This window comes from Salvia miltiorrhiza, chromosome 7, assembly GCF_028751815.1.
Source record: "Salvia miltiorrhiza cultivar Shanhuang (shh) chromosome 7, IMPLAD_Smil_shh, whole genome shotgun sequence".
NCBI lineage: Eukaryota > Viridiplantae > Streptophyta > Magnoliopsida > Lamiales > Lamiaceae > Salvia > Salvia miltiorrhiza.
This window is the reverse complement of record NC_080393.1, coordinates 33,322,479-33,346,446: the sequence shown is the minus strand read 5'-3', so window position 1 is coordinate 33,346,446 and position 23,968 is coordinate 33,322,479. Positions and strand designations below refer to the sequence as shown.

Sequence of the window (23,968 nt, the reverse complement as noted above, 5' to 3'; positions counted from 1 at the left end):
AACGACAATTTAATTGTCTCATGAATTCGACTCATCTCTATAGTAAGTCTCACTCACTCACCTCGGCTCTATATCTAGCCAGGTATCCTCTTAACTTAACACTATAAATCGTCTAAAAAATAATTAAGCTTCCTTTATCGGAAACACAAACTACATCATCTCCTCAATTTAATCAGCATTTCTATCAAAAACTCATTCTATTAAAAAAAAAAATTCACCCACTAGTTATATCATCAACTTCTAAAATACTCACATCTCAATCTTATTAAAAAAAACCCTAATAAGCTAATGCTAGAATCTCGACACTCTTAAAACCGAATCCTCAAAATAAATAGTATGGAAAACTGCGGGGTGTTACATCCTACCCCCCTTAAAAAAAATTTCGTCCCGAAATTTGTGTTACTCGCCATCGGAAATGAGCTCAGGGTATTTTTTTTCATCTTCTCTTCAAGTTCCCAAGTTGCTTCCTCTTGACTGTGATGTCTCGATTGGATCTTTACCAAAGCAAATCGTCTTGTTTTGCAAATGTTGAATCTTCCTGTCCAGAATAACTTCAAGTCTTCTCTTCATGGCTCAAATCTGGTTCAAGAGAGAATTCTTCTTGGCGAATGACAAGTTTAGGATTTAGCGTGTACTTCATCCGTTGAAACACGTGCTAACGTCATGGACGTTCGCAAAGCTTGGCGCCGTCGCAAATCTGTAGGCAATAGGGTCTATTTTCTCTAGTATATTATACAGTCCTATATATCTTGGTAAAGCTTTTCTTTGATTTCGAAATGATGCTCTCCGCGAGATGGGGAAAAGTTTCAGAAAAACTTTATCTTCAAGTCTTGGTAATGTTCCATACTTCCAAAATATGTTGTGTATCGTTTTTCACTGCATCTGCATTAATAATGTATTCCTTGTCCGTTTCGAGGACTGTGAGTATTGGGGTAGTAATCATCTCTTTTCTTCAACAACTAAAACCTATATCTACATCCTTCTGTCCGAAAGGTATCATTACAACATTATAGAGACTGTTCCTTGTGTGAAACGTCGTCGTTGGGATGTCTTCTTTCTGTATCTTCAAGTCCTGAAACTCCGTAGATGCTGCGCTGTGAGGCGCAGATCATTTGCCTTGTCATCGTTCTTTACTCTAGATTCTTGTTCTGCGTTCGGGTAACTACTGTTTTGTCGCATCTTTGATAGTCAGTGCTTTCTTCCAATTCCTCTTAGTGCCGCGTGTAGGTCCCTCGTCGAATGGCTGGAACGAAATCCACTTCTCCTCGCGTTGTATCGTCGTATAAATTCAGATAACTAATCTATTTTCAAAATAATATCTATGCTCCACGCACGCATTAGTCTCAGAGCCTTAGCCATAAGCTTATGCGTTCCTGATTCGAATACTAAGTTAGGACATACACACGTAATGGTGGCGATATAGCCTAAGGATGTAGCTACTTTTAATGCTACCGAGTTGGTTCTATATCGAGTTTTAATGTGTTCACGTACGTGTAAATATAAGAGAGTGCGAAGCACCCGAATCAAACAAGGTTGCGAGTAGTGCTCATTTAAGTCCTCCCATACCTGCTGAATTTTCTTGATTCTCGTCCTGAGGCTTTTGCTCGATCGCTAAAGTTTGTTGATACTGGATTTGTTGTTGATCTGGTTGGGACTCATGATGGTAACTCTTCGACTGATATTTTCGACGGTGTCAGTCGACGTCGTAAAGGTTGAGGTAGTGGAAGAATTTCCTCCATCGCTCTGAGCTGGGGTTGTTGACACTGGCTCGATGTTCCCCCACTCGTTCCTTGCTGACGATTGGGACATTGGTTGGAGAAATGCCCGATTCTCCCGCATGTGAAGCAGCTATTGGTTCCAGCTCTACATACTCCCAAGTGTAGCTTGTGACACTTAGGACATGGTGGTACTCCTTGAGGCCCTTGTGGTGGAAGTGGTGGCGGTGTAGGATTTCTAGGATCTTCGTCCTCTTCTTCTTGATTTTGGTTTCTTCTTCTCGGTGGCATACTAGATAGACACGCAAGTTAGCATAAAATAGATTCTCATACATCGTTGGTTCACAAAACCCTATTCTCACTGCTAAAATCATATCCTTATTATTGCAATTCATGCTAAACAATGTCCATATCCAAACATCACATAATTAGAGCGTACAAATGAAAGCTCATCGAAAATCTGTAGACCATCTCATCATCATCTCATATATACATATCTCTATAGAAATTCTCCTCATGCGGGGACCTCTTCATAAAAAGGAGGGGGTATTATAAATTAAAATGAGCATCCCTATTACTACTATGATACTACATCTATACTAATCACCGTCTCAATTTCCTATCATGAAACTCATCATCTGGTCCAAACCGTCAACTCGATCCTCCTCAGAATTTGCTATTGTCTGATTTAGGTTAGCATCACTTCTCCTCGTCCTCGAAATGGTTAGCCTTTTCAATGGGTGGCTGAGGGGAGAGAATCCATGGTCTGATAGTTGCTCTCGTCTCGTAATATATGTATCCTACCAACTATTCTCGTGAATCGTCTTTCTACGGATCATGATTCTCGCTATAACATCCTAGTTACCTAGACATCCCTAACTCATGTTGGATATGGTAGGAAATCGAATATGATGAATAAAAATGCCTGAACCTTATAAAAGCGAGTTCAAGTAGAGGAAGGATTCCATAACAATTGGTGATGTCTCAAGAATAGATGAAAAAGTCACAATCAGTGTAAAATAAGATGCTGGAATAAAAACTAGAACAGAAATTGGGATATAATGAAAGCAATTCAATACTGGAAAATGGGACAATCGACCAAACGAAAGATGTATTAATCTCCAGCATCAAAGTAAAGATCTCCAACACAAACGGCTCAGGCTTGAAACAATGGGATCTGGCAAAAATCAACTCGAGTACAAACGGCTCGGGCTCTAGCATGGGCTCAAATGGGCGCAATAAAGATTGAAATATGATCATAAGAGGGTAAAGGCTCAGTGAGTCCACACTCATAAACTAATCTAGCAACAATAAATGCGGTCCTGGGAAAAATACCTCTATTATAAAGTATTAGTGTTCAAGAGTATCTACGTTTCCCCTAAGGTCTCTATAGTACATTAACCTTATCAGTGTCTTGTCAACAACCTTCGATATTAGAAAAGCTCTCTATTTCTGCTACTCCAGCGGTAGTAGTGGTAACAAGTGTAGAGCACCCTTGACGCTGTCAACTCCGAACTGCAAAACCTCAAGTCAACGTCTGTGATAGAATCCTAGAAACTCCCCTAAGTTATCCCTATAATTCAAATGAAATGTCTAAATTCTCTTCATACTATCTCAATTGTCGGGCTCTCTCTCCTGCAAGGAAGAATTAGCAATTGTTATGAACTAAGGTACCGAAACTTACTTGGTATATCTCACATCGACAACATGCTCATTCTTGTTGGTAGTTGGTACCCTATTGGGGCAACATCACTGATATTCCTTCATATAGAAATATTGCTTGCACATAACACGATCCATCGTCTTGGTCACATCCGCCCATCGGAACAATACATAACTTATTAGTAATGCATGCTCACTCTCATCATAAAAGCAATAAAGAACAACAATAACCTCTTACCTCGATAAGCCAGAGGAGATGGAGGTACTGGGGTTCAGGGTTCAAGCTCACTCTTAACTTTCAAACTAGCCTAAGAATTCAAGTTAGACTAGACTCAATTCAAGAATAGCCGAAATCAAGGGTTTCGACTCGATCAAGAAATAGACTCAGAGCAGACGACCTGCTCTGATACCACTCTGTCGCAGCCCGACGTCTAGCCAGTGATAGCGTAGACCGGGTATCGATACGACTAAATAAATAATGAAGTAAAGAAGGAAGAACTAGATCAAACAACAAGCGGAAGCTCACAACAAAACATGCAAAGATGAACAACAATAACATCATCTCAAAGACACAAATATTATCGGCTTCATAAGTTCAAAAGTACAGAGATTCTCGACAAAGTTTACAAAGCGGGCATAGTTAAAAATTTACAAAGGTTTATAATTTACAGAGTCTCGCAGCAAAACGTGATCAGACTATATGTATGAAGACATATAGCCGAGAGTGTATTTCCTGAATAAGTTCAAAATATACACATCCAACCTCAAAAGGCTACCGTATGACGTAGGAATACGGTAAAAGAAACAACGTCGTCCAAAAAGTCCCCGCCAGCACCAGACCGATCTTCCTCCTCCTCGCTTATCCTGCACATTTAGAAATACATGCAGGGCTGAGTACAAAGTACTCTGTGGACATATGCCGAAAAACAAATGAAAGCTTGCTCTTAGAGCTATAAATTGAACTTGCCACATTAAGCAACGCACATGGGTTTTAGTTAGAGAAGAACCTGTGCATGCAATTTCGCAAATCATAACATAATAATAAAGTAACTGCGCAGTTTAAATATTCATTATGCATGTACCATATACTATTCATCATCAAAGGTACTGAGAAGTAGGTCTCCCTCTCAAGTACCGTGACCGGCCGACCCGATAGACGGCTCACAGTCACCTCTGTGCACAAAATCCCGCTTGTGACAGGACCGAATTCGTCTCATCAGTAGAGGGTAACACACAAGTCATTATTAACAAAACTCGGCAAGTCAATCAGTTTCAAGCATAACATTAACTCAATTCGTAATCATAAGTATCATATCATTTAAGAAAGCTCGTATAATAGGCATATCAAAATAATGTCCACCTGACAAACTTAGCTTACTCTCGTAGTACTTGGGCGATCTTACCTCCGTCCTCTGCTCGTATCTTCGGATGTCACAACGTCAGAGTGGTTCATGGGATAAGATAAACCTCAGTTAGAAACTCATTTACTAAAATCCAATCTCGTCTCAAACCATAACTTATCACTCATCTTCTATTTACCCAAATAAATCTCAATCCCTAGGTATACTTAACTCCTAAGGATTCACAAGTCCTACTCTCGACTTAACACTCAACTCGAATTAAACTCATAGCAATCAAGCACATAAACAAGCATAATCACATAAACATATAAATTCACATATAGACATGTCACAAACAAACATCATTCTGCACTGACTCGATTTAAAGACTTCACCAGATTCGGTACAGAACTCCACTGGAGTCGTGACCTATACCATTTGAAACCTATTTGAGTCTAGTTTCATTCAAAAAAAAAAGTAGGATGAAAAACTCCAAGTAGTTTAGGAGATATGACTGTTTTCCTACAGTCTACCATATTCGGCAGTTTTGAGCAATTGAAAACTTTGATTTTTGAAAAATAGTAAAAGTTTCCAAAAAGGCTTGAAATTTGGTGGGTACTTAGCTAAGAAACTCATGTCTTAACAATAAAAATTTGGGCTCCAAAGAGTTAGTGAAGGACACTGGAAAAGATGACTCTATTGGCTACTCACCGAACATTTCGGCAGAAAGTAGCAGTTTTCGTTTTCCATTTTATAAAACTAGTAAACAAAGTCCAATTGACTTGATATTTTACCGGTATGCTGAAGACTCTCATATAATCTTAACATAAAAGTTTCACGATCTTTGGGTATCAAGAACCCAACGAAACAGTAGGTAGAAAAGGTCAGAAAAAGACTCCAACTTGAACATACAAGCAAATATACCTAGACTCCGGACTTCTTCGATGTAAAATTCTCAAAAATTCAAATTAAGCTCATATAATTCACAATAACATAAATACATGATCATATATAAGCTCAATTAATCATCAAATAGTCATACATAAACATGCTCGACTCATAACTCATCTTATTTACAAGATCTCATGTATGCACGCAAACTAAACTCGAGAAATTTTCGCAAATCAACATCATTAACCAAATTAATCATGCTTTCTCCTTGCTAGTAGTCTAACTAACATATAAACATCATCAATTCAAGTATGTATCTCATTAATCAAAAGTTCCCAATTACTAGCAAACTAAACTTAACCAATTTTAGGCATTCTTGACAATTAACCAAATTGATCCTAATTATCATTTCTATCATGTTTAATAACAATTAAACTTAGCCAATTTAATCAATTAACACATAGATCACAAAGTCCCAATTTTTAACAAACTAAACTTTTTGAAAATCTACAAACATGCATAAATCATTAATCCAACCTTAGATTAATCAAATTGAATCACCTAATTGCATTATTAACCAATCAATTAATCAATTAAACCATAGAATAAGTTTTACCCAAATCACATCAAACTAACTCTCACCGAAATTTGACCATCAACTTCAATCATCAATCTACTCCATCAAATATCATATTAGTCATCTCATAAGCTCATATTCACCATCAATTCATCATTTAATCCATAGATTCAAGAATTTCTTATTTTAGACAAACTAACCTAAATGAAAAATCATATCTCATGGCAAAGTCTCTCAATACACATAGAAATCATCTCAAAACACCTCAATAAGCATAGATCTCATGCCAAATTAAGAAAAGAATAAGAAAAATATTTTGAAGGGGAGAACCCCTAAATTTCAAAAATTACTAAAAAATAGAAAATGATGTTTTCTTGCTAGGTCTAAACCATTTATACACATATATAACTCAATCAAGCTTAGATCTAAATAGATCTAGTACTTACTCAATTATTTAAGGAAGGATAAAAATCTTCTCTTTTGCTTCAAGCTTGAAAATCCCTCCAAACTAGTTCTTGATTCAAGGAATATAGATGTTTAAGACTTGATTTGATGGAGTTTCTTGGTATAGAAATGATCTTGGAAGCTTTGAGAATGGTTATCCATGGTGGTAGAAAGGGAAAAGAGATAGAGGTAAGAGAGAGAGAGAGTAGGCGTGTGAATGGGGGGGGGGGGGAGAGAGAGAGAGAGAGAGAGAAATGAGTTTTGTTTAGAGCATAAGCTTGCTCCCTAATTTACTAGTGTAGCTTCTTCAATACTCACACTTGCAACTTGCCCACTGAGTCATCCAATTAATTAATGCACAATTAAAGCTCTCACATGTGGCTTGCTCAATACTACACTAATTAATGAGATCAAGCTTGTAGGAAAAGCTAAGTTAGAGAAAATCACTTGCTAATTAAAAACCATAAATCAATATCATCTAATAGTGTGATCAAATAATTAATCATAATTAGAATACACCTAATTCACATCACATCTAGCTCATTAAAATAAATTCTTAGAAATTCCATTAGGAAAAATTATAATATAGATAGCAAGATCATAATTCACCATTTAAAAAAAATCATCTCTGTGTTACACGTCCAAGGAAAATTATAAATCAATCGATCTCAACTGTTATCATCACGTGGGTTAGATAAAAAAAAATCAATTAATCTCACTTAAACATGACCTCTCAATCAGTCAAAATCTAACGACAATTTAATTGTCTCATGAATTCGACTCATATCTATAGTAAGTCTCACTCACTCACCTCGGCTCTATATCTAGCCAGGTATCCTCTTAACTTAACACTATAAATCGTCTAAAAAATAATTAAGCTTCCTTTATCGGAAACACAAACTACATCATCTCCTCTATTTAATCAGCATTTCTATCAAAAACTCATTCTATTAAAAAAAAAAAAAATCACCCACTAGTTCTATCTTCAACTTCTAAAATACTCATATCTCAATCTTATTAAAAAAAAACCCCTAATAAATAGTATGGAAAACTGCGGGGTGTTATAGCCGGGCAACCCTCGTCGGCCTACTTCTTATGTTTATGTGTACTGGCTTCCCCCTTCGCACCCTTGGCATAAAATTAATATTGACAGATCGGTACATGGCTCTCCTCTCTGTATTCATGCTGGCGGCATCATTCGCGACTCCAACTCTGTGATTGGTTGCTTTCACTTCTCTGGTGGCCGAGGTTGGGCTTTTGAGGCTGAGCTTTTCACTCTTATTATTGCTTTGGAGCAGGTTGTGTCTCAGGGATAGGATTACATTTGGATTGAGACGGACTGCACCTATCTAGTAGATCTCTTTCGGTCTCGTTCTACTACTGTTCCTTGACGTTTCTTCAGCAGGTGGAGGAAGATAATCCAGGACATTGCTGGTTTACACATTACTATCTTCCATATCTTTCGCGAGGGGAACATGGTCGCTGATTTCATGGCTTCCTCGGTGTTTGCGGAGGGTTTCTGGCCTTTTTGCATTCCTGACATCCTGCAACTAATTCGGGATGACAAGCGTGGCCTTCCCTATGTCTGGATCGTTTCTTAGGTGCCTCTGCTATGGTGGGGCGCGCCATTTTTCAGGAAATGTTCTCTTTCATTTCCTTTTTTGCCCCGTGTATTTTTACTTTTTGCTTGCTTGGTTGTGGTATGGGGCGTTTGGTCCCCCTTGCTTGATTGATTGTTGGTTGTTGGATGCTTCACTCTTGTTGAGGTCAGGTCACGAGTTGATTCGGGTGTTGCGTTGGGTTTGGGTTGTTATCCTTGTCTCTCTTGGGATTTCTTGCCCGGGTTGTGTTAATAGTCTAATGTTTTGGATGCAACACCTTGGTGAGCAATTTCTTGACGCGATTTGTCCAGTAGATATTATGGGGAGTGTTTTCATTGCATTGCCTATTATCTTTCTCGTATAAGCGTGATAATTATGGGTGATTTTCATGTTTTCTCGTATAATCTTCGCTTTGCAGCATGTCTAACATGTGTTCTTAACAATCTGAACGGTTGATATGTTGATTCTGCTGTTTTTGGGTTTCATGGTTATTTCAATACACATTCGTGATATTTATGGGTTATGATTTTGGTGTTTCCTCGCATAATCCTCATTTTCTACCATGCCTAACGCATTTCGCTAACGAATTTCTTGGTTGTTACTGTATTTGTATCTGTCTTCAAGTTTCTTCTTAATGTGGCTCTGCTGATAATTTGTTTCTTCCGTTGGATCTTAATACGCGTTCAAAGGGGACATCTCTATCATTCGTACTCGGTTAATTCGATCTATGCCCTGGGTTTATTTCCCAGTGTAAGAGATATCTTGAGAGGGAATTTTTAACGGCCTTCGCGCCGGTGTTCTGGATTTCTTATCTCGGGAATTTCGATCATTAAAGGAAGATCGACTCATTTGTTATCTGGTTTTTTCTCACATCATTTATGTGTAGGTACCATGGGTTCTTCAGATGCTCACCTCACTTTGGAGAAGGAGTTTGACTCCGCTGCTCACGCTACTGAGGTGCCGATCTCATTGTACAATGGTATGCAGGGCAGCACCGCCTTCACCACGCCGCCGGGCTTTCAAGCTATCCCAGCCACCCCGCTGATAGGGATGAATGTTCACACCCAGAGATCTGCTCTAGTAACCCCGGGTTCCGATATGCCAGGCTTGGCCCCTACATCTGGTGGGGGACCGCTCAACTTCGGGCTGGCAGAGCAAATGCTGGCTCTACTCAACTACGCTACTATGCGTCAGGCGTTGGGGACTCCTATGCTGTCCACCATCCCCGCTGCAGCTCCTCTGGTAGGAGCGACCAATCCACAGGGCACTGAGTCCCCGCCCCCTGCCGCTCTGGAGGCAAACAATCCGATAACCAACAAACAGGCTGCGATGCCTGGGGAAATACAGAAGGTCCCCGCTGTCAGAGAATTGGAGAGAAGGCCAGAGGGGGTTCGAGTCAGGCTTAACAGTGTTGTTAGACGGGAGGGGGTTGACGAGTCTGATAGTCAATCCGTCTCGCTTGTGTTCGAGGAGAAAAGGACGAGGGAGAATGCACGACTGAAAAACTAAGTGTCGCAACTGAAACACCGCTCGAGAATCTAGAGAACTCACTAAGGGAGAAGTCCCAGAGGGACGACAGAGCACAGAGATCAGAGAAATCCCATGGGGCAGAAAAATCGTATCGGGCAGAGAAGTCTCGTCGTTCAGAGAAATCACACTATACAGAGAAGTCAGAGGGATGGGAGCTGGAGTATTCCTCTGGCAGGCCAGGGCACAAGGGTTACAAGCGCCACCACGCTCACGACTCCCCGAAGGAAAGATGGGAACATAGGAGATATAAGGAGGACAAGAGGGCAAAGACGTCAAGGTTTCCCATCAACAATCGCAGTCCGTTCTCCGATGACATCCTAGCGGATACCCTGCCATGAAGCTACAAACCCATTTCCCTGGATTACGACGGTACCACTGACCCGGAGGTACATCTCAACCGGTTTGAGGGATTGGTTACTTTGCACATGTACACTTAGGGCATCAAGTGCCGAATATTCTCCACTACGCTGACTGGCCCCGCCCAGCTGTGGTTTGGGACGCTTGCCCCAAATTCCATCCGTTCGTTTGAAGAATTACAAGTGCGTTTTATGAGACTATTCGCGAGCTCGCGAAGGGTAGGGAAGTCAGCTCTTTCACTGATGGACATCAAGCAGGATCAAAATGAAACACTACGGGAGTACACTGCTAGGTTCAATCTCGCTGCTCTGGAGGTGCCAGAGGCGGAGTCACAAATTAAGAATTGTGCTTATGTCAGAGGACTGAAGCCGGGCTTATTCTTTGATGAGCTACAAATCAGACCGGCCAGGGATTTCGACAACATTATGGCAAGGTTGCCAGGCTATTTGCAATTGGAGGACGCCAGGATGGCGCGAAAAGCGGAAAATGACAAGCACAAGGCTAAAAAGGCCGAGGACGCACTGGAACGGAATAACAGAAATCAGGACATGGCTCTTTTCAGAGGGTTGCCCCCGAGGGTACCTCCTCCCCAGGCAGAGGTGCCACCTTGCTAGCAACACACTATAAATGAAGTAAATCGCCTCGCTGAATGCACCCCGCTAAACAAACCTCAGGAGGAGATTTTTCACCTGATCAAGAATCAGCCATTCTTCAGGGCACCTGGAAATTATAGAGATGGGCAGCCGCGACAAGGGCCTAACAATAAACTGTGTGAATATCACAATTCTTACGGGCATTATACCAAGCATTGTGGGCATCTTAAGCATCAGTTGGAGTATTTAGTACGCCAGGGTAATCTACACCAGTTTATAGTCAGAGGAAATGAAGGCCATGGTCAAAGGCCCGAGCAGGGAAATGATCGGAGACAAGATCAGGGGAATAACCATGATCGCAGACCATGATATAACAACAAAGTGTAGACCGAATACTCTTTTTCCCCACAGGGGTTTTAACGAGGTTCGGGGCCATGATATCAATAAAATCAGATACGTGGTTCTAGGGTATTCCCTGATGTTGACTCATTTATTTCAATTATCGCTTTTCAAATTGCATATGCTACTTAACATGTTCATGCAGAGCATTGCACATCTCGCCAGAGGGGGGAGTAGGGTGTATACCCGTAGTCCACAATTTACAAAATTGCTTCTTAGCAAACATCAAGGGCAGAGCAGAGGAATCATTTCAAGCGTAAGCCGCGAAAGTTGGATGCATCCCCCGGATGATCCAAACTCCGTGCAGAGGGTTACTGTTCAATCGTAAGCCGCGAAAGTCGGATGCATCCCCCGGATGATCCAAACTCCGTGCAGAGGGTTACTGTTCAATCGTAAGCCGCGAAAGTCGGATGCATCCCCCGGATGATCCAAACTCCGCGCAGAGGGTTACTGTTCAATCGTAAGCCGCAAAAGTCGGATGCATCCCCCGGATGATCCAAACTCCGCGTAGAGGGTTACTGTTCAATCGTAAGCCGCAAAAGTCGGATGCATCCCCCGGATGATCCAAACTCCGCGCAGAGGGTTACTGTTCAATCGTAAGCCGCGAAAGTCGGATGCATCCCCCGGATGATCCAAACTCCGCGCAGAGGGTTACTGTTCAATCGTAAGCCGCAAAAGTCGGATGCATCCCCCGGATGATCCAAACTCCGCGCAGAGGGTTACTGTTCAATCGTAAGCCGCAAAAGTCGGATGCATCCCCCGGATGATCCAAACTCCGAGAGGGTTATTGTTCAATCGTAAGCCGCAAAAGTCGGATGCATCCCCCGGATGATCCAAACTCCGCGCAGAGGGTTAGTGTTCAATCGTAAGCCGCGAAAGTCGGATGCATCCCCCGGATGATCCAAACTCCGCGCAGAGGGTTATTGTTCAAACGTAAGCCGCGAAAGTCCGATGCATCCCCCGGATGATCCAAACTCCGCGCAGAGGGTTATTGTTCAATCGTAAGCCGCGAAAGTCGGATGCATCCCCCGGATGATCCAAACTCCGCGCAGAGGGTTACTGTTCAATCGTAAGCCGCGAAAGTCGGATGCATCCCCCGGATGATCCAAACTCCGCGCAGAGGGTTACTGTTCAATCGTAAGCCGCGAAAGTCGGATGCATCCCCCGGATGATCCAAACTCCGCGCAGAGGGTTACTGTTCAATCGTAAGCCGCGAAAGTCGGATGCATCCCCCGGATGATCCAAACTCCGCGCAGAGGGTTACTGTTCAATCGTAAGCCGCGAAAGTCGAATGCATCCCCCGGATGATCCAAACTCCGAGAGGGTTATTGTTCAATCGTAAGCCGCGAAAGTCGGATGCATCCCCCGGATGATCCAAACTCCGCGCAGAGGGTTACTGTTCAATCGTAAGCCACGAAAGTCGGATGCATCCCCCGGATGATCCAAACTCCGCGCAGAGGGTTACTGTTCAAACGTAAGCCGCGAAAGTCGGATGCATCCCCCGGATGATCCAAACTCCGCGCAGAGGGTTACTATTTAATCGTAAGCCGCGAAAGTTGGTTGCACCCCCCGGGTCCTCCATGCTCCGCGCAGAGGGTTACTATTTAATCGTAAGCCGCGAAAGTTGGTTGCACCCCCCGGGTCCTCCATGCTCCGCGCATAGTGTTCAAGCTTGGATGGGAAGCAGCAAATGAATGCTTGGATGGGAAGCAGCAGCAAAATCCTCGCCAGAGGAGTCAGCGAAATCCTCGCCAGAGGAGTCAGCGAAATCCTCGCCTGAGGCGTCAGCGAAATCCTCGCCAGAGGATTCAGCGAAATCCTTAAAACAGGAGTCAGAAAAATCCTTAAAACAGGAGTCAGAAAAATCCCAGAGAGGAAGATCAGAGAGACGCTTGGAACAAACACAGTGGGCCAAACCAAAGACGTTCCCAGCAGAGGAATCATAAAGACTTCAACAAAAACAGAAAATCATACCCTACTTTACAAAAACGTACGTCACAGCGTGAAGTCCGGAAATGCAAGCTCAACATCAACAAGCAACAAAGTAACATAAAGAGTGAGGGAAGGCAGAACTAGCATAGAAATTTAAGAGCAAAGACAAGTTGTGCAGAAATTCCATCTACAACGCCACGACGGCGGCACTGTACACCAAAATCAGAACAAATACTAAATATTTACAAATTTGAAATTACAAAAGTTTGGATGAAACTAGGGGAGAAGACAACAAAAGCAGTCAAGAGGGAGGAGCAGAGACAGGGGAGCCAGGAGCGTCAGAGATTGGAGGATTTGCAGCAACCGGAACAGCGGGAGTAGAGGAGACCGGAGCAGGGGTGACAGCCGCAGAGACCTGGCTAGAGGAGGATCCCTCAACAAACACCGGCAACGTGCCAGTATCCTTCACCCTAGGGAGACGGGCTTTCACATCCAGCAGCTTCGCAGCTTCTTGCACATATGATGTTTCATCTCTGTACAGGGCAAAAAGTTGATCCACCGCGGAGGAGGAGGAAGCAGAATCTTCGAACGATGAGGCCGTAAGGCCAGAGGGAAGGGGAGGCTCCATGCTGTATTGCTGCTAGCAGCTTGACCTCGCAGCCGGTTCACGAAGCCCACCAGGGAAGCACAGAAGGCAGGCGTGTACACCGGAGCAGCAGGCAATGAGTCAGATCCGACCCCAAAGGTAAAATAGGGAAGGGCCTTCTCCAATACTGGATACCACCACTCCGGCTTCTTCGGGGAATCCTCAGTGATCCCCATCAGCTGGTTCACGTCTTCATCCTTGATGTTCTCCATCAAAGCCGGCATGTTCAGGGCAGCAATTTGCTCCTGGGCCACCCCCGCCATCTCCAATGCCTTTATGGTGGACTGCTTTATCACATAAGCGAAGAGGGAACCGAAGCCCTCCAGATAGTCTGGAGTTTGCTTGAAGGCCGCCAAGGTGCCCTCCAATATCATCCCCAGGAAGTGCTGACCTTGCGGAGACAAGAAATACTCCAGACGCTGGTCCCGTGCTCCCAGGACATAACCACAGTTTTGAGCCTCCACACAGGTTTTCCTCCAGCCACGCCTGGCCTCCTTGTAGTCATCATCATACCTCGCCTTGAATCTGGCAAGGCTCTCATGACTCTCCTTCGTCACCCTCGCCAGTTCAGAGGCCAAGGAGGCCTTCTCCACTTCTGCCTGTGCAAGCTTGGCCCGCAGCTCAGCCACTTCCGCCTCTGCCTTGTTGAACTGCTGCACAGTACCAGCAACTTGCTCGTCGCGTTCTTCTGTCCGTTTCCTCTCTGCCTCCAAATCCTTCTCCAATGCACCGTAATCATCAATGCAATGGACCACTTCCCCGACCTGGGATTCCAGCTGCAGGGAATTGACGGGAAATAATTAAAGCAGGGAAATCAAAAGGTCAGAAATATAAAAATGCAAACTTGTTAATGGATGCAGGGTACCTGAAGCACCAGGCGGCTAAGGGAATTCGCCAATGCAGCTTTCGCCATCTTCTACGTGGACTCCCTATCCTTGGGATGGATCCGGGAGAGAATGGTGTTAACGAAGTCACGCCCCTTTAGGGACGAGACTGGTTTGAGGCCAGGGCCCTACGATTCTTCCTCGGGCAAGGCCACTGTCTTACCCCTTTTAGCACCCACGGAGGCAGCCTCCGCTTCACTTGCCAGCCCAACTTCTGGGTCCACGAGCTTGCTGCCTTTTTTGAGGCGCGCCTTGCGACGCCTCTCCACGAGGTCTTCCGCGGCAGACTTCCTTTTCCTTTGGACCACTCGGGACCCGGGAGTAGGAATATTGCGGAGTGATCGGACAAGGGGTACATCATCCTCGACGTCCTCGGCATCCTCAACATCCACCACAAGAATGATGGGTTGCCCTCCACTCTGGCCCGAACCAGAGCCCTTTGTCTTTTGGTTGTCCGGGCTGAATGAAAGAAGTACATCCATGTCCTTCCCCTTGCCAGGGGGGAAGTGTTGCGCCGGAATAGTCTCCTCTGGGACCACAGGAATCAGCTTGGAGATATCCATCCCATCATCCACGGGCTGCCCAGAGCCCTGGCCCTCTTCGCCAGAGGGACGGTCGGCGGAAAGATCGGACCTACATTTGTTCCTCCACGACATCCCTGCAAACAAACACAACTTTATCAACAAAGGTAAGGTAACAAATAATTTTCACATACGATACTAAGGCCTATTTTACCTATGGATCCAGGAGGGTACAGGGGAAACAGGCCATTGGCTGCCAAAGTCGAGGGATTTTCAGTGAGATCTTTGCAGGGGAATGGCTCTTGGTTGTGGAGGGCATTAAGGTTGCTCAGCACTCCCAGGTCGTGATCAGAGGGGATTCCTTGGGAGGCCGGCTGGTGTCTGGTGCGGGAGGTATACCATCGCAGCTCTTGGGTGCCATACTGGTGCCAAGTACCGGAAATGGTCTTCACATAACAGTAAGAGTGGAGAAAGTCTTTATCAAAGGAATTCAGGGGACTCAGGAAAATGGCGGGATATTTCTTACGCGCGGCAAAGCTATACAGGGGCCCCCCTGCAATCTTAGGGATTGGGTCTGGGCAAACAATTTGAAAGTATCTACAACACCATGGGCGGTGCAAAGGATATGAAAACAGTATAACCTCCGAATGGCGGAGGGGGCCATTTGATAGAAGGGGATTTTGAAGTGATTGGCTACATTTATTATAAGTGGAGGAGGGGGAAGCCTCAGATCGGCATCTATCTGGGCTCGCCAGATGACCACCATATTCATGTTCAATTTGTCAAAAGCGAGCCTTGGATTGGGATTCGAATTCCAAACCTGCAGGCCGCTTACATAGGTCATACATCTTGTGCATGTTTGCTACGCTCAATCGGGATTCAGGTATGGATTTGGGCGACCTAGGGGCGTTCTTCTTGCCCTTAGAAGTTTTAGGGGTTGCGGAAGTGGGGAGAGAGGATCCAGAGGCCGATGGAGAAGTGCGGGGAGAACTAGGGTTCAAAGGAAGGGGAGAATCAACCGGAGAGGGTACGGGAGAGGGAGAAGGGGAGGGGAAAAAGTCGGGCTGGGCAACAGGGGCGGAGGAGGAGGCCATTATCTAAAAAGACCTAGGGTTTTTCACGCTCAATCAGAGCACCAACAAATCTCAAAACCACTTTATACTAAACACAAATATCGGGAGAGGAGAATACGCGAGTTACCTAAGTCAAAGAAAGATCGACGGTAAAGATTGGAACGGAAGGGTCGCAGGAAATACGCCGGAATAGGAAGGTGATCGCCGGAAATCGCAGACGAAGGAATTCGGAAAAACTAGAGAAGATGAATAGTGGGAAGTAAAAAATTCGAATCGACTAAGTAAAGTGTACGCGGGCAACTACCAACATACGGGATGAACGACACGTGGCCCTAAAAAAAGCAATCAATGGTCAAGGATTTCTGCGGGGAGGCGAAAGGACGCGAGGGCTGAAAAAGGTAACCTGGGGATACGGAAAAGCGCTGTAGAAAGGGCAGGCATTTAATGCTGATGATGTCATCCGCGCGGACGAATACTCTGACTAGTTGCACCGTTCCAGAGCGAACTAGCCAGACGAGAGGGGGGAGTAGCTGATGAGGAGTAATATATGCGGAACAGAGGAATGACGTTACCAAGGGAATCACGGGGAGCAGCGAGATGGTTTTCGCCAGAGGAATCATACTCGCCAGAGTAATCACCTTCGCCAGAGTAATCACCTTCGTCAGAGGGACCACCTTCACCAGAGAGACCGCTCTCGCCAGAGGAATGGCCTTCACCAGAGGAACCACCAGAAATGCGAAGAAATCTCCCGCGTGAAGGCGATTTTACTGTTATACCCCTGACCACGCAAGACGCATGCTTCAGTGCTGATTTTACTATTTTGCCCTCTATATGTAATCTATAAATAGCGGCATACGTGCTCCTTTGTAACCTACGCTATCTTTTTCTCTTAATACAACATAAGCTTTTCTCTCTTTCTAGCATTCCGATTACTTTCTTTGTCTTCTGCGATCAATCAAAACTAGGTATAACTCACGATCCATTCACAATTCACCGATTAGAGAGATACCCACCCTCTTATGTTTCACCACTCCTCCCCAATGATCATGTGCACTTGCCTCTTGTTTTCCCGGGGTGGGGTAGCCCCGCGACCCCCACCCCTATTTCCCTGTTTTTTGTGCAGCCCTGTCAAGATAAGCATTGTTTTGTTGCTGTGGTGGTGGTGTTTTCTTAGCGAACTGATCCAGCTTTCCCTGTCTCACCAGCACTTCCAGCTGATGCCTCAAGTGTCCACAATACTTTGTGGGATGACCGTAATGGTTATGGTATTGACAAAGTAGGTTGTTAGGCCCGGGCTTTGTGGCCCCCTCAACATAGTCCCTTGGAGCTCTGAAATAAGGCTCGTTTTTTATCAGATGGAAAATCTCCTCCTGAGACCTATTCAACGGTGTTTGATCAGTCAATCTATTCACATTATTGACCACCCTTACCCCTTGTTCAGCCCTGGGGGCTTGAGCCTGGTATGAAGATTAATAGCTGGGCTGCGCTTCCTCTTGCATCACTCTTGGGGGCAAACCTCTATAAGGTGCTCGCCCCTAAAAGCGGTTCTCTGCCTGTTCATTCCTGCCCTCAGCCTTCTTGGGCTTGTTACTTTCTTGCTCTGCCTTACGGGCAACTCTGGCCTCCTCTAACTGAATATAGCCCGGGAGACGGGTTAAGATATCCTCGAAATCCCTTGGCTGTCTTATCTGTAAGTTATCAAAAAAGGCACCAGGTCTCAACCCTCTCGCTAAGACATAGCCTTTGATTTGTGACTCAGCCTTGGGCACCTCCAGCGATGCTTTGGTAAACCGAGCAGCGAACTCCCTTAGCGTTTCATTTCCATCAGCAACATAGCTGTTTTGGTAGTTCGTTTGGAACTCGCAAATTGACAAGTGAAAGCATCACGTAGCTCCTCGAACGAATGGATGGAATCTGGTTCTAGAGTTTGGAACCACTGCTGAGCCATCCCTATTAGCGTGGTGGAAAATATTATGCACTTAATCCCTTCAGTGTACTGATGTAGAGTAGTCAAGGTTTCAAACCGAGCCATGTGGGCTTCCGGGTCATCAGAACCATCATAATCAATTGTAATAGGTCTGTAGTGCCTGGGCAACGGATCTGCCAGGATGTCTTCTGAAAATTGGCTGCCATTAATCCTAGCCCTCCCTCTATCACGGAAGAAACAGTGCTAGCTCTCGCTTCCATCATCCCGAGAATCATATCTCTTATCTTCTGTCCAACGAGAGTGTTTATCCAGATAACTTCTGCCCTTAGAACGGGGAGACGCTGCCCGCTGACTCTTCCTGTGCCCAGTGACTCTACTCTTCCCCTTCTCCCTCTCTTTATCCACAATAACTTCCTCTAGGTCCTGAATGTGTTTCTGCATAATCCAGACACTTTTCTGCAGCAGGGCTGATTTAGCCAGCTCTGCCCCCTTTTCCAGCTCTGCCTCCTTGCCACGTCGGTTGCTGACTGGTCTGGTCTGGCTGGAGGTATCCTCCAAATCCTCAATTCCTTCCATATCCCCCGAAAACTGGGGTCCCACACGGTGAGTGTTTGGTACATTTTCAGTTCTAGTTGTCCTGGTTTCCGCTGGGGGGATAACCACAGTACTCTTGATAAGCCCTATCGGATGTTCAGCCCTGGCGCTCCCTGGTAAAGGCTGTGATGGGCGAGAAAGTCCTGGAATTTCCAGTCCTACCTCTGGAACAACACTTGAACCCAGATTCGGGAAGGATGCAGAGGTTCACATCATTTGTTTCGCGCAAGCATAGCTCAGAAAAAACAGCATTTGTTCAGTCATAGTAACATTCATCATCCCTGTTCTCGCAATTCCTGATCCCTGAATGACTGAAGTAGCCTGCAGCCCTGCAAAGACCGATCTGACTGGCCCAATGGGTGTAGAGTCACCCAAGCAAATTTCCTCGTTGGTAATTGTCGCAACAGTAACCGGATCCCGGCCTTCCCCAGTGAGATCACCCATCAAGTTCTTAGGAATGTTAGTGCTTTCCATGACCTGTTGTGAAAAATCATACTCCCTCCGTCCGCCAAAAGTAGACCACTTTGGTTGGGCACGGGATTTAATAAAATTGGTGATGATTTTGATGTAGTGGAGAAAAGGTCTCACCACTTTATGAGATGTGTGGTTGAGATTGAATTTGGGGTGGGTTTTTTTGTAAATAAAGAGTGTTTGTAAGGATAAAAGATTAAAGTGGGTGGTGGGACCATTTTCATAAGAGGAAAGTGGTCTACTCTTTGCGGATGCCCAATATAGTAAAAGTGGTCTACTTTTGGCGAACGGAGGGAGTAATCAAATTACGAGCATGTAAAAAGGAGTTAGCCCTACCAATTGTGACGATCAGCTCAGAAAAGGACGTAGAATTCCAGAAATCCCAAGAAAACCCAGCTTCGCATAATATTGGTGACAACCAAAGAAAAATCACAGATCCGTCAAAAACTCATAGATCCATCCAACCTTCGCCGCAAATAAAGCGGCGCGAGGCAATTTTCCCTGTTAAACGTTAGATCGGCAAACAAAAAACCATAAATTCACAAAAAAAGCAAAGCTATAAAACACACAACAAATCGCACACAAGAAGAACAAAGTAGCAAAGAAGATAGCTCATAAGAACCCCCGATCCCAATTCTCCCATGCACTTCCTCTCGATAGATAGTGGATATTTTCCCCCATGAAATTCCTCACGTCTTAAACTCTGGTTTCCCACAAACGGCGCCAGTTGATGAGTTCGGATTTGGTGGGTTATTTCAGAGAGATTTACCTGTTGTGCGTTGAATATGACTTGAGAGCAATTAGCAAAGAAAATAAGAACTGTTATATTGAGAATCACGTAAATTACATGGGAGTGCAATGGTTCTATTTATAGAGATAAACAGGGGCAAAACGGTAAAATTAGGGTCGCAGCCCTACCCTACTTTGAGTGATAAAAGACCCTAAGCATGCCTAAAGACAGCTCTGCTCCCTGCCCTTTATTCCTCGTAGTGGATGTTGTTCCTCAGCTCAGCCGATGTCAGCCCTGCCACTTTGGTTCCAGCCCTGCCGTTTTGGTTTCAGCCCTTCCCTGGCTGTAATGCTGCTCTCATGTTGGTTATGTTCCTGACAGCTTCATTACGCGCTTTTCACCCGGAGCCTCTGAATTGACTTGTTCTCGCCGTTCCAAGGTCATCGCTGGATATTCCGGACTGGGCTGATGCATATTTTACTCCTCATCAATTATGTAGACAAGTGATAGTATCCGCACATGTTCTCAGCAGGTCTGGTATAGCGGGAAGCACTGTATCTGTCATTGTTCTTGGCGGGTCCAGTACAACGGGAAGCACAGTCTTGAGAGAATTTTTAGCACCATATTCTAGTTAGTGTCTAACACGACGTTTTTGGATATATTCCACATTATATCTCAAGTATGCACAAATTCTTGTTGGATTACTAATATAGACAGATCAAGATCATTCAAGCAGAGTCCTCATCAAGCTAGAACTCCTGTTTCCATCTACGACCAAAAAAAGATTAACTTGGCTACAAGAGAAGATTGGAGACGTTAAGGCTATATAAAGAGGCCATATTTCATTCAAGATTATTGGGGGGATTTCGTGCTGGGTGTTCTTGTTCCTGCTGGGTGTACCCCCGGACTTATACCGTCTGTAATACAGTCACTGATGCTCTACTTTTGTTTGTTCTAGCAGAAGAGTGTTTGTGAGGAATACACTTGAGTGTACCTTGTAAAAGAGTTATAAACTTTTCTTTATTGTTGGTTCTTGTTTCTCAAGGGATTAGGTGCGCCTAGGAAATTAGTCGTTGTCTAGCTTTCAGTTGTTGTGTAAGTCCTTGTATATTTTAACTTCGTATAGTGGATAATTTTTCGTGGGTCAAGGCACTCCAGACGTAAGTTGTTTAACCGAATTGGGTTATCATTCTTGGTGTTTTCGTGTGTTACATTATCTATTACATTTTGTGTTACTGTATCTGCACATGCACTCACATTGACTGTTAAATCACATCTCACCACATGTTATATGGATTCGTCATTCTTTCAGAAAATACAACTTGGAAGCTAATTAAAATGGTCTAAATACAATTAGGTAATCTTGAGCAATATGTCTATGTATCTGTGGCTCTCATGATATTATCAAGAGTTGAAGGTGGTAAAAGGAGACAGGATGAGAGTTTGAAGCAATCCATGGTTGAGACAAGACGCAATATTCCTCATCCCGACGTGAATTCGGTGTTACTGCAGGCTGTTGATGTTGAGGAAATAATTTCTATCCTTAAAGTTTATTTCTCTCAAAAATCAAGACAGTTGGGAAGCAGCCAGAAATGATGGATTCTCTTAAAGAATTCTTATTTCGGTTGGGGATGTTTTATTGTGACAGTTATGGAGGAATTCTAAGGTCTGGAATCAATCACAAGCTTGTGGTCAAAGTGCTAAAATCTTGAAATGAGGATACAAACCTAGTATATATAGAGATCATCCGAATGGTCTTCCCACTTTCAAGTATTCATGTTTGTCTACTTAATAAATTTCTTTTTACCTCAAAATATTATGAATAATAATAAGTGATATTTAAATACCTATCCTTTTTAAGTCGGTGCAGCTATTAGAAATGTAATAGTGCTTTCTTGTGGGATAAAAAGTCCACCAACACGATAATAATAATAATACTAATAAGTGAAGATAAATTGACAACCATGCACCTGCAAAGTTATCTAAAACTGTAGAAATCTTGCAAAATTCAAGATGGGATTTGGCAAAACTTGAATTTGATTTCAAAATTACCTGCAGAAGCTGCTAGACATTGCTAAAAGGCAAAAGTGAAACCAAGAAAAAGGAGAAGAAAAAAAGCTAAATGTATGTGCATGTAAGTGGGTAGCCACAAATAGATCATACTTTGATGCAAAAGAGAGCAAATTTGCACAAATACACCTAACTGCAAATATATAAAAAAAACTAAAGTGCATCTCCTAGCTGTGTTAAGCAAAAAAAGGTGAGAAAAATGCTAGTGGTTCTGTGTAGTCATGACTCATTGTTGACATACGTTCTCACCTCTTTTTTCTTTTCAATGTTTGATTGGATTTTTGAAAATGATATCCTTCGCGAATATGAAATGACACGTAGTATGAACTTATCAAAACTTTATGTTTCAGTAGAGATCAAAACTATGGGAGCTTAGTTCTCTCTCTAAAAAAAACAAGCAAGTTTAAATTTAGCAAGTATTGGGCTATATATAGGCCTCACTACCAAGTCTTTCTTACACATCACATACACACATATCGCTGAGAGAAAATGAGCAGCTTTTTGAGGTTGTTTGCTACTGCTTTCCTTGTGATGATGCTTCTCTTCTCCTCTGGTACATTTCTTCAGAACGATTCTATTCTTCGCATGTTTGGTTTCAAATATTCATGGCTATTTTATCATTTATATGTTACTGTGTTTTTTCGTAAATGATGAGATTTAAAATCAGATTATAACAAAGTTTCACAAGATTCCTCAAATTGATTTTTGTATGTATCCATCTCACGCATCTCCTTCTTTCTTTATTTAAAAAAAATATACTTAAGTTATACGTGCAAACTCACATGTCAAATTAATGACAAGTGATATATAACGCACACGAATTAATTTAAATAAATTGTTTAGAAAATCAACATTGCACATTAATGCAATACTTAGTAAATTAATGCTATTAACTGAAATTAATCAGGAATGGTGGCGGAGGCGAGGACGTGCGAGTCGAAGAGCCACCGGTTCAAGGGAATTTGTGTGAGAAAAGCCAATTGCGCGGCGGTGTGCCAGACTGAGGGTTTCCACAGCGGCCACTGTCGGGGCTTCCGCCGCCGGTGCTACTGCACCAGACACTGTTAACTAAATCTACTCTTCTTTTCATTAAGAATATTAATTAAATCAAGTAATGACTGATTACTACAACGTACGTATGAGTGTAGCAGTCGCTCAAGGGTTTGGTGTGATGTGTGTGATTTAAAATAAGAGAATTTCTCTCATCTGTTTGTGAGGACTCTTTCTTTTTCTGCCTTTTCGTTTTATGTAATTTGCTGTACTTTTAAGTTTTAAATTGGTATTATGAGTCTATAATTCATAGCGTTATTTGCATGCAGTTACATTAATATATTCTATATGTAGTTATATGAGTTTAAAATTATTGAAGGCCATTATTTTAGGCCGATTTGCAAATAGATCACAGAATTCTCGGTTATACTCTACAACCAATTTCTTTCCTTGCATCCAACTTCGAAATTCAGCCTCTCTTTACTTAAGGTACTCCTCGGTACATACTTCTCAAAAAGAGTAGCCTTGAAATGTTCTCAGGTGTAGTTTACCAGTTACTCGGGTGTCAGAGCCTTCTGACGTGCCTCTCACTAGTCTTATACATCAAAAGAATCTACTAGGATAACTCAAAGGTTGGAAGGGTTCAACCCTAGAATAACATCAAAACAAATTGTTGCAAACAAAATTGTTCAAGAGACTCAAATGAATGACCAGAAGGTAGAATGAAGTAACTACCAGGTCGAACAAAATGACCTAGAGTAAGAACCCATCTGACTTTTTCAACTTTTTGGAGTCAAAATGTGGCCCAAAATAGCCTGATTGGGTACACATGTGGCCTAAAAATACCAAAAACTAAAATAATTGGCCTATTTTTGCAAGTCCGAAAAATAGTAGCCTATTTTTGCAAATCGCCCTAAGATAATGGCCTGAAATAATTTTAAACTCGTAGTTATATACTACTCCCTCCGACCCAAACGAAATGGCTTATTTCTTTTCGGCACGTAGATTAAGAAATGTGTAT

General features: G+C 43.3%; 1 protein-coding gene and 1 long non-coding RNA gene across 2 annotated transcripts; one reads left to right on the top strand and one right to left on the bottom strand.

The window, feature by feature from the left end:
- Positions 1-3,935: 3,935 nt before the first annotated feature.
- On the bottom strand, positions 3,936-6,867 carry LOC130996106 (uncharacterized). Its single transcript, XR_009092386.1, has 2 exons — positions 6,632-6,867; positions 3,936-4,241 (listed from the first exon to the last, which is right to left on the bottom strand). It is a non-coding gene; the product is annotated as an uncharacterized LOC130996106 (long non-coding RNA).
- A 15,483-nt stretch (positions 6,868-22,350) lies between these two features.
- LOC130996100 (defensin J1-2-like) lies at positions 22,351-23,253 on the top strand. Its single transcript, XM_057921628.1, has 2 exons — positions 22,351-22,510; positions 22,865-23,253. The coding sequence occupies exons 1-2, from the start codon at positions 22,447-22,449 to the stop codon at positions 23,023-23,025; spliced, it is 225 nt and encodes a 74-aa protein (XP_057777611.1). The 5' UTR covers positions 22,351-22,446; the 3' UTR covers positions 23,026-23,253.
- The last annotated feature ends 715 nt before the right edge of the window (positions 23,254-23,968 follow it).

Excerpts from the sequence above, each read along its gene's own strand:
- LOC130996100 (XM_057921628.1), top strand. The coding sequence starts at position 22,447 with ATGAGCAGCTTTTTGAGGTTGTTTGCTACTGCTTTCCTTGTGATGATG. Across the intron at positions 22,511-22,864 it reads GATGCTTCTCTTCTCCTCTG|GAATGGTGGCGGAGGCGAGG; the intron begins GTACATTTCTTC and ends GAAATTAATCAG.